The sequence below is a fragment of the Dromiciops gliroides genome, chromosome 4, assembly GCF_019393635.1.
Source record: "Dromiciops gliroides isolate mDroGli1 chromosome 4, mDroGli1.pri, whole genome shotgun sequence".
Lineage (NCBI taxonomy): Eukaryota > Metazoa > Chordata > Mammalia > Microbiotheria > Microbiotheriidae > Dromiciops > Dromiciops gliroides.
The window spans coordinates 128295490-128314607 of NC_057864.1; the positions used below are offsets into that span (position 1 = coordinate 128295490).

Consider the following 19118-nt stretch of genomic DNA (forward strand, 5'->3'; position numbering starts at 1 on the left):
TGTGACACACTATTAGGCCTATATCCAAAGACATCAGAAGACATCAAAAAAAGAGGAAAAACATTCATAGCTGCTAACTATCATAATAGCAAAATACTAGAAACAAAGTGAATATCCATCAACCAGAGAATGGCAGAACTTATACAATGGAATATTATTATGCAATAAGAAATAAGAGAAAGAATGGATGAAGAGAAAGCTGTGAAGACATGTGAGGACTAATACAAAGTTAAAGTGAACAGAACCAGAAGAAAAATACATTCAATGACCACAACATTGTAAAGAAAAACAACTCTGAAAGACTTAAGAACACTTATCAATGTATGAACAATCATGACTTCCATATCTTGGTAGTCAAGCTGCAGAATTAGACTTAAATGTAAGTGGGTTCTCTTCACTAGCTACTTCTCAAACTAAAGGTTAGGGCAAGAAACGCACAAAAAGTATAAAGATAGCCCTTACCCCTGAAGAGCTCACAATCTACTAGCAGAAACAGCATGCAGATAACTATGAACAAATCAGGTATATTATATGTAGGATAAATAAGACATCAGCAGCAGAAGGAAGGTACCAGAAATGAGACACCAGCAAAGCCTTCCTATAGAAGGTAGAAAGTTAGCTAGGAACTGAAGAAGGCAAAAGGCAGAGACAAGGAGGAAAAAGCATTCTATGCATGGGGGGACAGCCAGTGAAAATGTCCTGAAGTTTAAAAAGAAAAAGAAAAAAAAGAAAATGTCCCAAAGTTGAGGGAGTTTTCCAGGCATGACCATGATTTTCAGTGTGCTGAAGGAGGTATGGGGAGGGAAAAAAAAAATCACAAAATTAAAATAGCCTTTCAAATTATGGGTTCATGGGGACAGCTAGGTGGTGCAGTGGATAAAGCACCGGCCCTGGATTCAGGAGTACCTGAGTTCAAATCCAGCCTCAGACACTGACACTTACTAGCTGTGTGATCCTGGGAAAGTCACTTAACCCTCATTGCCCCGCAAAAAAAAAAAAAAAAAGTGTTCATTCACACCTTCATGGTTTCTGCATAGAAACTTTTTATATTTAAGTCCCTTCAAGAATCTGACTATATAAATTCTTAGATACCAAATGATATACCTATGGACCTTTCTAGTTCTAACACCTATAGAATGTGAAACTTAATCTCTCCCTGATAGGCATACATTTAAGAACATAGTGGTACTTCTACACATCAATCTCAGAACTTTATTAAAAACTATTTTCCTGTTAATGTTGCATAGATCTGTCATCCATTACTTTACCAAAAACACTTCTGAAAGGTTAAGATTTTTATACTATAATTAAGTCTTAGTGGTTTTTATGTCAGTCATTACAAACTTCTCCATACTGAACCCTCCCTCATAAGTAAAATATCCAATACAGAGATCATATCTGTATTGGTAAATATTACCCAATTATACTATTGGGGGGGGAAGCTTGATTATGAATTCACTTGGACCTTACTAATCAGTTATCTAAGTTCCTTTTAGTGATCTGTTCATTATATTGTTATAATCACTTTGAATGCATTATTCTCTTGAATTCTGCTTATTTTAGTCTCCAATAGTATTGAAAATCTTCTATGAAATTCTGGGGAAATTTTCTCTGACTGCTTATTGTTGTCATTTTGTTATTACATAATAGTGTTCCAATACATTCCTATGCCATAATTATTTTTTAGCTATTCCCAGTCAATGGAGACACACGTTATTTCTTAAAATATCTGAGGACTGTCATTCTATAACCCTACATCTCTCTTTTTTCCATCTAAAAAATCAACCAATCCCTTCAATAAATCTCATAGCAAGTAATGGAGCTATATGAGCTTATATATAAGCTTCTCATCTATGCCTTTATCGAAGACACTAAAGAAAATGTTAAAAGAACAAAACCAGGGGCAGCTAGGTGGCACAGTGGATGGAGCACCGGCCCTAGATTCAGGAGGACCTGAGTTCAATGCGGCCTCAGACACTTAACACTTACTAGCTGGTGTGACCTGGACAGTCACTTAACCACAATTGCCTCACTTTAAAAAAAAAAAAATAACAAAACCAGGACAACTGGGGGAGGGGGGCCCTCTACATTTAAATTAACCTATTAATGATTACTCTTTAGGTGCAACCAACCATTCAACCAGTACTGAATCCAGATTCTAATAATGGCAAGTCCATATCTAAAACTACATTCTCCAGTAATAGAATAAGGGCCTTAAAAAAAAAAAAGGATGAAATTTCTCCATCTTTCCAGGCTAGCAATACAGAGGCTAAAACCCACAGGCCTTGTTGTATGGGATGCAGGAATTTTGACCTTTGTTTCCATGTAGGCAGGTTTATCCCTCTTTAGAAGGTTTCCAAATCCCATGAACTCACCAAATTAGCAAAAAATATCATGCAGACTTAATGCAGATACACAATCTGCTTAATCTACTTCAGATAAGAACTTTCAAGCTCAAGAGATCTTCCTCAGAAGCAGGGATTATAGGCTTGTACCATGCTGCCCACCATAAAAGCTTTATGGAAATGCTTGACCAAAATCTAGGTAAATTATATTCCTTTATCTACCAGTTTAATTACGTTATTAAAAAAGGAACTGAGGTTAGTATAGCATGACTTGTTCATGACAAAAGGGCCTCTTTATACTTGCTGTTTATTTTAAAATCAAACCTTTTTAGAATTTTCTCAAAAATGCTAGGTGAAGATTGCTCTACTCTTAACTCTTCTGAAAATGAGTAGAGATAGCCCTTCCATTTTCTCTAATATTTTTAAAAACAGGGACAGTGACTGCTCAGCAAACATCCACGAGATGCTGGATGTTTTTTCATCTGGACTGATGAATTGATTAATCTCTGATTAGCCTTTTACTTATTTATTCATAGAATGGAAAATAGAAGCAAAGTAACAACCGAAAAGAATTTCCTTTTTTCTATTCTCAAGTACCATAATTCTGTCTCCTGCCCCTTTCTTTGATACTTCCTTTTTCCCACCACAGTTTCAAATAAACATTCTTACAGAACTGTGCCATGCATTTGTGTTTATTTTGTTACTTTGCCCTTCTTTCACATACTTTTTCAAAATTTTTCCTTTTCTTAATAGAAACAATTTCCATGGAATCTTCAGAATGTTGATCTTCAAAGCTTCCTATTCCTCCTGGGCTAATTTCCCCTAGAGAATTTTAGGCCATAGGATCCTCCTACTTATTCTATCTCCAGACCTCTGAAATATGCTCTCCTCACAATTTTGAATTATGCCCAAAGAGCTATAAAACTATGCATATCCTTTGATCCAGCAATACCACTGCTAGGTTTATATCCCAAAGACATCCTGTCAAAAAAGAGAAGATCTATTTTCACAAAAATATTTCCAGTAGCACTTTTTGTCGTGGCTAAGACCTAGAAATGAGAGGAATGCCTGTCAATTGAGGAATGGCTAAACAAGCTGTGGTATAAGATGGTGATGGAATATTATTGTGCTATAAGAAATGACAAGTAGGATGATTTCCGAAAAACCTATAGACTTACATGAACTGATGTATAGTAAAGTGAGCAGAACCAGAAGAACGCTGTACACAGAGACAGCAACAATGTTCAATGAAGAACTGTGAATGACAACTATTCTCAGCAATACAATCCAATACAATCCCAAAGGCGTAATGATGAAGCATACTATCTATCTCTAAAGAAAGAACTGATATTGATTGTACACAGACTGAAGCATGCTATTTTTCACTTTCTTTCATTCTTTCTTTTATTCAAGTTTTCTTATACAAAATGACTAATATTGTAATGATTTACATAATTGTATATGTATAACCTATATCTGATTGCTTACGGCCTCAGGGAGGGGAAGGAGAGGGAGAGATGGAGGGATAGAATGTGGAACTCAAAACTTCAAATAAAAATGTTTGTTATCATCATCATTATTATGTTAAGAAATTAAATTTAAAAAAATTTTGCTCTTCTCAATCTAGGGTGCATATCAGACTATAGCCAACTATCATCTCCTTTATTATGAAAATTAGGATCTATAATCACTTTCTCACTTCAAGGAAGGAGTATCATCTATTAGTAACTGGATGTTCCTCTCTGGTGTCCTCTAACTCATAAAAAAACCCAAATTATTATTAAGGCAGTCCATGAAATTATTAGCTGCTGTAGTTCTGGCAGAGAGAGTTTCATAAATGTTTTTCCAGTAAAGTTTGTGATCTGTTTCTCAAATTATGTAAAATGAAGATTTAAGAGGTATGGGATATTTGCAGTAGTGATGCCAAAAGAAGAAAAAAAGACATTTGATATTTTTTAAATGTACAGAAAAGGAGGAGAGGCACAGAGACAAGCAGGATGGCTTTGAAACTAACTGATAACTTTGTCACATGTTTCTGGAAAAAAAGCAAGCTGTGTAAATAGAATGGAGAGTAATAGTTTCATGCGTAGTCCCCTGTGTTCTACAGTTTTTTAGTAATTAAGTTCAGAATTTTTTAAAGGAGTAATTTTTTTTCAAAGTGCAAATTTATTCAAGGTCATTCAGCTGATGAGTAGCTTGATTAAGTCTAGAAAAATGGCAGTAATAGTTAATTTGTAAATGGTAATATTTGTTAATTTTTTACTTAAAGCACAGATCATATTTACAGTACTAAGTACAGCTCTACAGACAAAATTAATTTAGGACTATGGTTCTCAAAGTGTGATATAAGAACTCCTTGGGTTCCAGAGGCTCTTTCAGCATATCCACAAGGTCAAAACTATTTCATAATAATGCTAACGTTTTAATTTTGAGTATGATAAATATCAACAGATTTAACCCACAAAAACAAAAACTCTCTGGAAGGTCAATAATTTTTAAGATTGTAAGGGATCATGGGAATACTGATTTAGAGTTCGGGTTACTACTTCAATTAGAATCCTTACTTGTACTCAATGATAAGTAATTTCAACAATAAGAGATGAAGGCTTTTTTTTTTTTTAAGGTCCTTACCTGATGGTCCTGAATCTTCCTTCCCACAACTCGAAAAGTGTTATTACCCGTATGGTGATATATATGAACTCTGCTGAACCCAGTTGAGCCACCAGCTGGACCCATTTCTTATTGGCATCATCATAAACCATCACTGCAGCTCTTGCTTGGCAGATACTCTGTTCACTGTAAGAACAAAATTCAGATATTTAAGATTTATAAACCAGTTTGATATGAAGTTATAAAAAAAGAGTATACAGGGTAAGAACATGAACAAGGAAGGAATCCAGATTTTATCAAGGTCACTGATGAAAGCTGAGAAATGATTCTTCTACTAAAATTTAAATATCTAATTCATTTACAAAGACTTTTAAACATTATTTCTATATGTATTTAACTACACATGAAATCTAATGTTATTTTTATAAATCTATTTGTTCTACTGCATTTTCTTCCTTTCATAATTAATGGCATATGAAGCACTTAAGAGTTGGCAAACCTGGAAAAAGCTATCACGATAACAAGAGACAGAAAAAGCTAGTCATGTGAAACAGATGGCAGGAAAGGGAACGAATACCTACTATGTGCCAGATATAATATGCTAAGAACTTTTTGCAAATATTATCTCAATTGATCCCCACAACAACTCAGGGAGGTAGGTGCTATTTATTATCCCACACACATATACTTTAATGTTAAGGGAACTGAGGCAGATAGAGGTTAAGTGACTTAACCAGGGGTCACACAGTAAGTGAAGACTGGAAATGAATTCAGGTCTTCATCTTTACTTCCGCTCCTTGACCAGACTATGTACTTTTCTAGTTACTCATAATTCACATATAATTTGCATCCTTTCTTCTGCATATTACCTCCTCAATGATGTGTTTACATCCTACTTACATGTAAGCATGCACTTTTCACTGACTTTTAGCCATGCAGCATGAGCAAAACACTGTTGTTTTTTAAAAGGTCTATGTTTCAGAGAATAGTTTAGGGTAGTAAGAAGCACTAAACAATTTTCCAAAGGAAATCAAACCAGCTCTTTATCATACTTAATTTTTTTATCTGACAAATATTTTTAAAGCATTTACTATGTAGAAGAATGCACTGTCCTAGGCCCTGAAAATAACAAAGACAAAAAAGAAATCAGTACCTGCCATGAAGAAGCCTATTATTGTACCTGTGGTAAAGCAACATACATCTGAATACCAATCACCAATTAACATCATAATTATAACAGCTAGCAGTTTATGGTTGGCAAAGCACTTTTACATGTTAATTCCTTTGATCAGAAAGAAATTAATTATTCAATGGTTGTGAGTGATTATAAACAGCCCCCACAACACATAAACACCAAAGCATACATATGCACAGTAACAGAAAAGAGTAGAGACACCAAAAACAGACTAAAGTAAAATAAGCAGAAGATATATACAGATTCAAATCTGACAACACCTAAAAGTGTTACAATGAGAGACCAGCCAAAATGGTGGAGCAGAAGGAAACAGTACAACCAACTTTCATAAACCCTCCATAAATATATAGAAAATGAACAATTCCTCAGTCCTGGTCAAGAAATCCATGGGGAAAAAAAAAATCACAATGGGTCATTCTTCCAGCCTAGCTCAGCAAAAGAAAGAGTTGCAAGGTCTACTCAGAATCAAACAGACTCTTTCGATGGAAGGGACAAACCAAGATCTGCCCAAAGCTATACATCAGAGCAAAAAGGCACAGAGAGTCCTGATCTTGTGCAGAGAGCAAGACCTGGTAGCCATTGGCATCATTAAAAAGCAGGAGTCCAGATCAAAGAGAAACCTGCAGAGCTTCCTAGGCAGTCCAGTAAGCCATCTACTGAAGGTACAGCCAGGGTCATATCCACAGATGCTTATTTAGTAGTCTCAGACCCAGGTCTGAAACTTGCAAAGCTAAAACCAGGAGATCAGTGCTCAGACCTCTTGTGTCAAACAAAATACTAAAAGCTTCTGTGTTCCTAATGTGAGCTATCTCTGAGATCCTGGAATAATACATTACTCAGTTTCTGATAAAGCAGCAGCAGCTCCCCCCCCCCACAAAAGACACAAAATATGGCCACACATGGCCTAGCTATTCCCTCCCAAAATGCACAGAGACTGGCCCTAACACAAAGTCCATGATCAAGAAATAAACCTGGAAGAATGAGCAAACAAACAAAAAATAATACAATCTTAAAACAGCACATTATCAAAGATAATAAAGAGGCAAACCCAGAAGAGAATAATTCCAAAACATCTACAAGAAAAGCTTCAAAGAAAAGCACAGTTCAGGCACAAGTTAAATTTGAATTCCCAGAAAAGATAAAAGTTAGATTTTAATAAAAGCTAAGAAATGAATGCATAAATAAAATGAGAATGCCGGGGGGGGGGGGATCAGAATAGAAATGAGAGCTATAGGAGAAAAAAATTGGAAGAAAATTAAAGGCTTATCAAAAAAAGAAACAAAACCTTACACTGAGCTTATAAAAAATTAGAATGGATCAAATAGAAACCAATGATTCCATGACACAACAAGAAATATCATAGAAAAGTCAAAAGATTCAAGATCCAAGAGAAAAGTATGAGAATCTCATAGCAAAAACAACAGAAAACAGATCAAGGAGAGAGAATTTAAGAATGACAAGCCTACCTGAAAGATATGACCAATGAAGAACCTAGGACCTCAAAAAAATCATAAAACTGCCAGAGCTCTTAGAACCAGAGGGCAAAGTGAGAACAGAAAGCCTCTAACAATAATTTCCTGAAAGAAATTTTAAAATGAAAACCCTCAGGAACATCATAGCCAAAATCAGAAGCTTCCAGGTCAAAGGATAAATACTGAAAGCAGCTAGGTGGCACAGTGGATAGAGCACTGGTCCTGAAATCAGGAGGACCTGAATTCAAATCCAGCTGCTTCATACCTGGGCAAGTTGCTTAATTTCTGTCTGCCTCAGTTTCCTCATCTTAAGGTGCTACCTTTAAATGCTAATTATTATTATTATTATTATTATTAACCATTAAGGGTAGATCACAAAGGGTGGTTTAAAAGGCTTCCTGTAAGCCAGGAGGGGGAGATGATCCATGACCAGAAACAATTTACAAAGCATGCAACTGCAAAAGAGTTCCTAGTGGCTTTTCCAGAGAAATCATTGCTGATTAATGATATCAGCACAAATTTACACTGCATCTGTGCTTTTTAACATATGAAGAAACAGTATCAGAGTTGTTAAATCATTTGTTCACATAGCTATTGAGGGTCAGGACAAAGTCTTGTACTAAATGCTACCAATTCTGGTCATGCTTTTAAAAAGTCTAGTTTTTAAACTACTTGACAAATGCAACCCTAGGAAATGCCAGTGCCATGCCTCTACCTTTTCCCCAAGATAAGGAAAATACAGACAAGGGTGATTCTTTTTTTGTGCTAGTCCTCAAGGTTTCTATAAATACATTCTCTGATGACTAGAAAATTCTCACATTAACTTGCTGTTTCCTGAGCTCAACCAAACGGTTGGAATTTTTTTTTTACTGAATTAGTTCTATAACCATCTTATACCTAGAGTGAAAATACAGAACACTGAAAAAACAAAGAAAGGAGAATTGGCATCTGCTAAAACTTTTAAAAATATTCCTGCCTGGAACCATACTGACCTAGCCTTGGGGACCATTTTATTAATAAGAATAAAGAGTACTACTGAGAAAGATCCTATTTATTGAAAATTTAAAAAAAACTATTCATGTAGACATCATAAATTTCAATTTTCCTAATCATTTTAAATATGAAATTACTTGTACATGAAAAGTTAAAAATTGAATCCTTTAAGAGGGAAATGCAAAAAATCAAAGTTAAATGCAGGTAAGAAATAAGGCAATAGTTTGCAGAGTAACAAATAACAGCAAGAGAAAAGTTTTAATTTTTAGGATGGTGGGACTTGAATATATTAGAGGATGACAGAAGAAATGAGGTCGCAGAGGAAATGGGAGGACATTGAATGAATGGCAAAGGTGGAAAGGTTAGCTTTTAACAAGGGAAAAAGCTGAGGCTGAATGAGGACAGAGAAGATCAAAGGAATGGAAATGAAGCAGGATATGAATCTTAAATTAAGAGCTGAAAGAATTCAAAGATCATAACTTTCCAAATCAGTCAATAAACATTTTTAAATGCCTACTGTGTGCCAGGTGCTGTGCTAAGCACTGTGGATACCAAAAGAGGCGAAAGACAATTCTTGCCCTCAAGGGTTTCACAAGTGAATGGAGGAGACAATAAGCAAATATGTACAAACAAGCTGCAATACACAATAAAGAAATAATTAACAGGGAAGGCACTATAATTAAGAGGGGCTGGGAAAGACTTCCTATAAATGGGATTTTAGTTAGGACATAAAAGAAGTCAGGGAAGGCATTAGGCAGAGATGAAAAGGGAGAGCACTTTAGACATGGAGGAAAGCCAAAGAAAAATTCCAGAGCCAAGAGGTGGAAGGAACAGAACAGTGACAACATTCTGATGAAGAACAAGGTAAGAAGATTGGGGGGGGGGGGCGGCATAGGTTATAAAGGCCTTTGAATCCTAGAGGATTTTGTATTTGATCTTAGAGACAACAGAGAGCCATTGGAGTGTTGTTTTGGTTTTGTTTGGGAGAAGGGGTGACTTTGGTGCTTTTAGGAAAATCATTTTGGGGGCTAAATGGAGGATGGATTGGAGTGAGGAGAGATTTGAGGCAGGCAGAACCAGCAGCAAGCTGCTGCAATAGTATAGGCAGAAGGTGATAAGGGCCTGTACCACAGGGGTGGTAACGTTGGAGGAGAGAATGGGATGTATTCCAGAGGTGCTGCACAGGTGAAGTTGGCAGGCCTTAGCAACAGATTGGATGTGGAGGCTGAGAGCTGGTGAGGAGTTGAGGATGACACTTAGGTTGCAAGCCTGAGAGAATGAAAGGATGGTGTTTCTCTAGACAGAGAAACTGGGTGGGAGAAGATGACAATTTGGAGGTTCTGTTTTGGACATGGTGAGTTATCTAGTAGATACCAAGTACCAAATATCTAATACAGTTAGAGAAGCCAGACTGGAGATCAGCAGAAAGGCTAGGGCAGGATAGGTAGATCTGAGAATCATTAGTATAAAGATGGTAATTAAATCCATGGGAGCTGATGGTATCACCAAATGAGGTAGTAGAGAAGGAGAAGGGCCAGGACAGAATGCTATGGGACACCAACAGTAGTTGAGGATCAAGGAAAGGAGAATAAGAAGTGGTCAGATAAGAAGGAGAAAAACCACAAGATAGTCTTTTGTCAAGTGTCTGAAGACAGATTTGAACTCATGTCCTCCTGAATCCAGGGCCAGTGCTTTATCTACTGTGCCACTTAGCTGCCCCCATGTTACCTTTAGTGAAGGGGGAATAAAAAGCAAGTAGAGTCTCATGTTATTAACTAGAACAAAAGCCACATTAAAAACGTGGGTACCGGCACAATCTCTAATTATAGGATCATAGGATCAAAGCTGAAAAGAATTTTAGGAATTATCTGTTTCAGCCTTTTTAGTTGATAGATGAGGCCCGGGGAGATTAAAGGCCTTGACTGAGGTCACTTTTGTACCAAGTGGTAGAGGAATAATTCAAATTCAGGTCCTTTGACTCCTTCCAAAGTTCAAAACATGTTATGCTGTACCACACTGCTTCTTACCCCTTTTTGAGGAGAAATGTTCTCCCTTGATTTCCTGGGTGGTTTCTCTATGCCGTTTGGTCAAATGAAGGTAAAAACAGAATGAAAGCTTCCTACATCTAGTCCTTCCTCAGATATAATTCTCCCCTTAATTTTCTCTCTACCTAAAGACATCAAAAGGAAAAACCACACAAAAGCAAGGAGAAGCATGGCATATTAAGGTTACAAAATAAGCTAAGATAAAAGTACAATCAATGTTAAGAAAACAATGGGTATCTACTAGATATCTTAAACAACCACTATACCTCTCAGTATAAGATGAAGTCTGATTATTAAGGACTTTGAATGTCAGGACTTTAGATTTGGTAAACAGTACAGAGGATGGACTGAAGTGGTAAGACTTTTGAGGGAGGGAAACCAATAATCTAGGCAAAAACAGAAGGCATCAGATGGAAGAGATACTGAACAAGCAAACAAAAATATCTAACAATTGACTGGATATGTGGGGTAAAAGAGAGTGAATAACCAAGGATAACACCAAGGTCACCAGCCCAGAAGTCCAGAAAGGTGGTGACTTTAACAAAAAAAGGGGAGTTTGCAAGAGGTATATAGGCCTAACTGAAAATTAATGTTTAAAACATTCTGTTTAAAACAGAAATTTGTTAAGATGTCCCTGGAATAAAAAGTCTGGAATGTCCAATAGACAACTGCTGATGACTGAAGATCAAGAAGGTGTGGAGAGATAAGAGTAGGGATTCTAATACGAAGCCTCGAAACAAACCATCAACTAAGGGGCATGTAATTTGGATGCTGCACCAGCATGATGAACCTGCAAAAGAAACTCAGGATAGATAAAGTAGGGAGGAGAAACTAGTTCCCAGACGAAAGATGAGGATAACCAACTGCTAAATAAAGCACATAAGTTAAAAGCAATAAGAACTGGGGAAAGGTCAGCAAATTTGACAATCAAAAAGTTAGTGGTAACTTTTTAGTGGGGAAAGCAACTGCACTTCAGTCAGACTGCAAGAGGACTGAGGGGTAAATGAGAAGAGACAAAGTAGAAGTAACAAGTCCAGTAAGCTTATTCAAGTTGGTTTGAGTTCTGAGTTTGGTTGAGAAAAAGAAGAGATTTAGAATGATAGCATGAGGGGATGGTATAGACTAGTTAAGGTTTTTCAAAGATAGTGAGATTTGGGTATATTTGAAGGCAGGCAAGAAGAAACCACTAGGTGGAATCGAGGGAACATGTATAGGGGTTGACCTAGGCTAGAAGATAAGCCACTTCATTGTCAGAGACTGGTACAAAGAGTGGAGGGACGATATCAATAGAAGATGGAGCTCATAATAGTCTATTTTCTAAGTAAAGCAGCATAGGTCCTAAACTAAAAAACTGACTTGAGGATAGGGGGAAAAAAAAGGTTTTTTGTAGGGAGTGGGACTGGAATTCAATTAAGGAAAATAAAACCACTGCAGTTAGGATCCAGGTGAAGTTGGATAATATGAAATAATGTACCTAGTCAGGACAGTTGTGTAACATCCACCAGTTCCAGAGAGAAGCAAGTAAGAATTGGAGGAAGCAGAAGAGAATAATCTGGACTAAGGTTTCAGGAGGGTTGAGTAGCAATACAACAAGAAGTAAGGGTTTCTAGAGAAGAAGAAAAGTGAAATCAAAGCAGGCATAATGAATGGTCTAAGAAAGTACTTAGAGATGGAGGTACTGGAGGTCTCAGGGAGGACTAATAATGGGTTGAGGAGTGATAAACAAGGAGAGATGGAATAAGGTGATGTGTAGGTAAGTTATGGTCACATATAAAACAAAAATTTATTATTAGGGAAATGGAACACATGAGTAATGGGGTGGCCCAAAGTGCATCCATCCCTGCACGAGGCTGAGGTGGAATAATGACGAACTGGTACACTATTAAGGTTAAGAGATGTTGGAAGTACAAGAGAGAGAGCTGGAAGGAAAAAGAAGAATCAACTAAGGGCCATACAACAGCCATCATAATCTGGGCTGGATAAAAGTTCTGGGTGCTGAGAACCTCAAAGAACAGAGGCTTTTGATTGTTGGGGATGTTTGGGAATGTGAGTGAAGGCAAAGGCAGTCATGGTAGGGAAGGCCAGGCGTGTCCCTGGAAGAACTAATAGACAAAAGGAACATGAAAGAGGTTAAGAATGAAGACAAGTATGCTGATTATGGATTGTGAATTTCAGAGAGCACAATAGGGGAGGGAGGCAGAACTAGAATGGAACAGGTAGAGTAGCTGAAGATGAAAGAGAAGGAGGTAGGGGGGTTGAGGATAGTTTTCTCCTATGTTATTATAGGGGTAGTAGTGGGTAAATAAACTAAAGCTCTGAGACATATACCAATATATAATTATAAGTAGAATTTTTCAAGAATTACAGAATTACCAAAGGGAGAAAAAATACCACAATCTTACACAACTACACATGTAACTAAATGGTAAGAAATTCATCCAAGAGATAAATATCTTTCAGTGGACTGGGGAATCATCTGATCGTCCAATTTACTGGCAAAATCTGTCAATTTTAACTTTGTACCACCTCTCAAATGTGTCCCATTCTCTCATCTGTCCCTCATGGAGGTCCTCATCATTTCAAGCCTGGACCACTGGAATAGCCTACAGGTGTGTTTGCTTGCCACAAGTTTCTCACTTCAGTCCATCTTTTACGTAGCTGTCAACACAATATTCCTAAACAAAGCACAGGTCCAACCATGTCATCTCCCTATTCTACAATAAACTCTAGTGGCACCCTAATGTGACCATGATCAAATACCAAAGTCTCCATCCCTCCAACCTTTACAATTTACAATTTTCTTACACCTTATGCCTCCTAATTTCCATGTATTGTTCTTCAATCCAGTGACACTAACCTTCTTGCTTTCCTCAAAAGATACTCCAGGGCACTTTCACTGGCTGTCTCCTTCCTCATCTTTACCTATTGCCTGAAAGTTGGATGAAAGTGTACACCAAAGGTTGGATGAAGAGCCCTGAAATAGGCTGGCAAGCCCTCATGCCAGAGGTGCTAGTCCTCTCTGAACACCTCATAAATCCCAAGTTCCAAGAAGCAACAGCATGTACAGTGGCCACACCCTAGTAAATATTCTTCGCCAATGGGCTAAACCAGGTGGAAGATAACCGACACACCTCAAACCTGTAAGTCAGAGGGGTGTCTACCCCAAGCATGTGAAGACTTCCCTTGGCAGATTGGGTGGATGAGAAAAATTTGTTCCACCAGGTGCTGTGGAGCTCTTGAGTGCTTGGTCAGGCATGGAAAACACTAAGGCCCTCCACTGCATCAGGGGCCTTTGCCAATCAGCTTGACTTTTGTCCTGCCACTGGATTTCAACGACTCAGTGAGATTGAGGCTGACAACTGTGCTCAATTCTGCCTCACTTAAATATAATTCACATGTAAGTCAAGACACTATGATGTGATTGCTTCTCTTCACAAAATGAGGACCTCAATACTTAGCATAGAGGCTGACATAGTAGAGTTTACAGTAGCTTATTATCAAAAGCTTCACTGTTTCTTTCATAATTATTTGTCACTGTCTTAGACCCCAACCCTCATTGGATTAAAAACTTTTATTAGAAGTTGTCTACCCAACAGCTACATCACCTTGTGCAAATTATATACTTAATAAATGTGAGTTGAATTTTATAATCCAAGAAGCACACAATGTTTGTGTTGCTTTTCTCAATGGCTTTGTGACAGCCGTTTTTACTAGTTTTGTGGGGCGGAGATCAGGAGAGCCCCTATCAAGAAAATGCATTTCATTGATGCTCAGTCTTGGACCATCAAATCTATTTTCACAGAAACCAGTTGTTATAAACTCTTTTCCCAGTATTTTTGACTCCTGCTAATCTTTCAAGACCCTATTATATATAATTCTATTTCCTCTCAAAATAGCTCTAAACAATGATCTCCTAATATCCTGACTTACTACTTTTTTCTATACCAAACAACTCAGCATTTAAATATTCATTTTCCTATCTCCCCAACCTTGTAAATGCTCTCTTCCCAGGTCTGGATCTCATAGTTATCTATCTATCCCTTGCTCTCTTTTCAGTTTCAGAGAGTTAAAGCTATTGATTGACTGATTGCTGAGGGTGAAGGAGAAGACATTCTTTGAAGGAAAGTTATTTCTGAGTCTGGCTATTAAGACTGGCATAATGTTTCTGTAATCATAAGCAAATTAGAAAGCACATACAAGAAAACAAGGATGCTCAGTTTGCAGAGGAAGATGACTCATATTTTGAAATTCAAAATTCAAAGGGAAGCTACTTTGGGATTTTGGGAATGGAGAGTAAACTTCACTTCAATACTCTACCCTCCTAGTTTTCATAGCTTGCTTTGTCTCAGCTAAAATTTCAACCGTTGCCAGTCCTCCTAAATCTTTAGTGTCTTTGCCTTTCCCCTGAAAGTTATCTCCAGTTTTCCCTGTATATATTCTGTTTGTACAATGATGTGTTATTTTTATTTTGCCTTTATTTCTTCAGCACTTTACACAGGGCCTGGGCACACAGCAGGCAATTAATAAAGGCCTGTTGAATGACAACTATTTGTTCATAGCCTTTGACCACTTATCCAGTGGGAACTTTGTGTGTGTGGATACAAATGAATTTAAAACCCTTTCTGAGAAATTTGATATAAATTAGCAAGAAATGAGTTTTTTGCGTTTCTTGGCATCTCCAGCCCTTTGTTCATACATGTTTAATAAATTATTTCTGAGGATATGACAAGGATTTTTTTCTCATATGACCACATCCCTTTCTTATTCTAAATGCACTAATTTTGGTTTTGCAGAAACTTTTCAGTTTCATGTAATCAACATTATCTATTTTATATTCTGTAATTACCTCTGTACCTTGTTTGGTTAATAATATATGGGGGAGGGGGGCGCAGCTAGATGGTGCAGTGGATAAAGCACCGGCCCTGGATTCAGGAGGACCTGAGTCCAAATCCAGCCTCAGACACTTGACACTTACTAGCTGTGTGACCTTGGGCAAGTCACTTAATTCTCATTGCCCCACCAAAAAAAAAAAAAAGAGAGAATATATCTCCTACCCATAGCTGTAACAGGTATGATCTGCTCCTAATTTTTAAAATAGTATTATCTTTGTGTTATTTCCCTTCATCCCTACCTCTTTTCATTACTTCCCTGTATAGTGTAAGAAAAAATCCATTTTACTTTTCAAAATGAATTATCTAACAGTTTATAAAGAGTTCTGTTAAGTATCCTCTTGATAATCTGATTCATGTAACACACAAACTCTAAATTAACTTAAGTAGTATTGTCATTATTATATTGGTATGGCGGGCAGCTAGGTGGCTCAGTGGATAAAGCACCAGCCCTGGATTCAGGAGGACCTGAGTTCAAATCCAGCCTCAGATACTTAACACTTACTAGCTGTGTGACCCATGGCAAGTCACTTAACCCCAACTACCCCACAAAAAATGGAAAAAAAAATTCTATTGGTATGGCCCAGACATAAGCACTGAATATTCCTCTAGCTATTTAACTTGTTCTTTATTTCTTGAAGGAGCACTTATTCAATTTATGTCTTTCATGTGATTTGATGGCTCAGATATTTTGTACATTTTTAGTTATTTGGAAAGTGATTTTCCCTTTCAATCACTGTCTTTTGGATTTTGTTATTGTCATATAGATGCCACTGATTTTTGAGAGTTTAAAGCTACTATGTTAGATAATCTTAGGGAATCAGCAAAGACACTAAGTATTTTCTAAGCAATCAGAAACAGTTTTAACCCCTCTTTGCCTATCTTTCTATAATGCCTTTTAATTTTCTCTAATTTATTTTTACCTTATAGCTACTGCCAATATTTATTGGGAAAGGTTCTACAGTATCCTTATTGTAGATGACAGTAAGATACTTTTATGTAAAAAAATACATGCCTAAAAACTATGCCTACAAGTTTGCAGGACTTTTTTTCCCCTCATCTGTAAAATGTGCATCATAATAATACCTATTTCACAAGGATTGCTATTAGAATAAAAATGAGATATCTGTAAAGCTCTTTGCTAACCATATGCACAACATACTGTTATTATTGGCTATTGTTTTGATTTGAGCAGCAGCACCTCAACAATCTAGAAAGTCTGCATAAATTTTTTGGCCCTCCCTTTATATGAAAGAAGTATGAATTATCATGGTGCTAAAACATAAAAATGTTATTATACAATACATGTTTTATGCATTTGAGTTTCTAACTTTTTCTGATATCTGTTGGTCTTCACATATCATCTGCACTCTCATATCATCTGCACTCTCCCAAAATTCCTGTTTAATTTCTTATGCTGACCCATGATACATCATCATTGCGATGGGGAAGTCACAACATGGAAGGGATAACTCTTAATTATAATTAATAATTATGTCAATTCTTTCTAATGTTGACCAAGCCTGAATGATTTCTTAGATGAATCTCTGTAGTCTGACAGGATTTTTATTTTAAATTTCTGAATAATATTTGGTCAATGGTTCTCTTAGTTCTCTATTCTTTCTTGGTTTGGGTACTAGAACTCTCTAGGTAAAGTATCTCTAGCAACGTTTATTTTTTAAAATTTAATAGAATTTGGTCCTATCAATCCATCAAGACTGGAAGTTTTTTCTTTAGTAGCTCATTTAGAGCTACCTCTACTTCTTCCTCTGAGACTGAATTATTGAATATCTATCTCCATGTGGTGTTGTTAGTCTGAATAATTATTGTTATAAAACATTCTTCTTTGTCTTTTCTATTCTCAGGTTTATTAGTACAGAGCAAGTAATTTTTTATTTGTTCTAATTTCATTTGCTAATTTGATGATTTTGTTTTTCTGCCCTTTTTAAAAATTAGATTGGCTAAAAAAATATTAATTTTATTAATCTTTTCAAAGAAGTAGCTTTTAGAGATCAATTTAGAACCCAAGAACTAACATGTTTTGAATTAGAATATAGATGTACAAATTGCTTTCTAAAGAGAATACATATGTATAAAGTGTATGTAATATGTAGTACATATGTAAAACATAAATGTTTAAAAAGTGGATTTTAGTTTTACCATTTCTAATAGTTGTTTTTGGTTTATCTATTCCTCCTCTAATTTTTAATTTATGTTGTGCTTACTAGCTTTCTAATTTTAAAAAATGCCTATTAAATTCCTTACTTTTTCTATTTTGTCATTGTAGGTTTGTAGATATGATTTTCCACTCTAGGACAGCTTTAAATTTTGCCATAAATTTTGGTATATTTTTAATCATTATGAATTCCTTTCACATAATTCTTAATTGTTTCTATGATTTATTCTTTGACACATTCATTATTTAGGGTTTTGTTGTTAAGTCTCCTTTTAGGTCTGGGGTCCCCCCTCCCCCGGAATGATTAGTATTTTTATTATGTTACAGTATGTAAAGAATGTATTTAAAGTGTCTTTTTACATGTTTGTAAAATCTCTGTGCACTGATACATATTCAAGGTACTACAAAGATCATTTATCATTCCTCTTTATGAAAATACTTTTCAGGACTACAAGTAATAAAGTGATATCAATTTCTTTAGAACACAAATGATGGATTCACAATTGGCAACATTATGTCAAAATAAGGCTATTTTAGACATCATATGACTGAAAAAGAGAGATATGAAGATCAATCTCATAGATAAATTCAGTCAGAACAGAGCTTTCATGTGGTAATGGAATTCCATGTGGTGAAGAAAACACATAGATGCTTTGGTAATCCGATTCAGAGGATGTTAATTGGGTCTTTTAACTCTAGTTTCTCCAGCAATTTGTTCATTCTTCATTTTCCCTTTTGTTTAGTTTTGTTAATTGACTTAGTAAGCAAGAAACATTGCAATCTTCTGCCACTATCATCTTATCTTCTTGTAGTTCAATTAATTTCTTCTTTATGCTAAAGTATTTGCAGCTTAAGTTTAATACTCAGTTTTTTTTGAAAATGGATCCTGTCAGCAATCTGATGTCCTAGTTTATCCCTTTTTATGTTGTGAATGTTTTTTTTTGCTCTAATAACATAATTCTAACTACTTTTTAAAAAATTTTTCCCAGAAATAGTTTTTTAAATTTCTTTAGATGTGTTTCTTGTAAGAAATAGATTATGGGGCTTTATTATTTTATCCAATGTAAACGCTTCCATTTGGGGGGGGGGGAGACTGTTTAATCCATTCACAATTGAAGTTATAAAGTTTAGTTTGTTTTCCTCCATGTCTCTAATAGTGAGTTTTTCCATATATATTTTCCCCTTCTTTCTCTATTAACACAGTTCCTTTTTCATTCTTACTTTAACTTATTTTAAATTCTTCCCTTTTTCTTCAGTTAGTCAAGAAAAATTCCCCTTCTCCCTTTCAACTTATTTTGTTCATCAGGTTTTAAAATTTCATTTTCTGCAAACTTTTTTATATTACTTTCAACTACAAAGAATACTATATTTACTAAGTAGAGCTAAGTTAACA

At 36.0% G+C, this 19118-nt stretch overlaps 1 protein-coding gene across 1 annotated transcript in view; it reads right to left on the reverse strand.

Moving 5' to 3' along the window:
- The window catches only part of ENAH (ENAH actin regulator), a 97497-nt gene extending 83921 nt beyond the window's left edge, over window positions 1–13576 (reverse strand). Inside the window, 3 exon segments of the mRNA XM_044003179.1 lie at window positions 4977–5077; window positions 5080–5141; window positions 13518–13576. Coding sequence (XP_043859114.1) covers window positions 4977–5077; window positions 5080–5141; window positions 13518–13576 — 222 coding nt within the window.
- Window positions 13577–19118: the final 5542 nt, after the last annotated feature.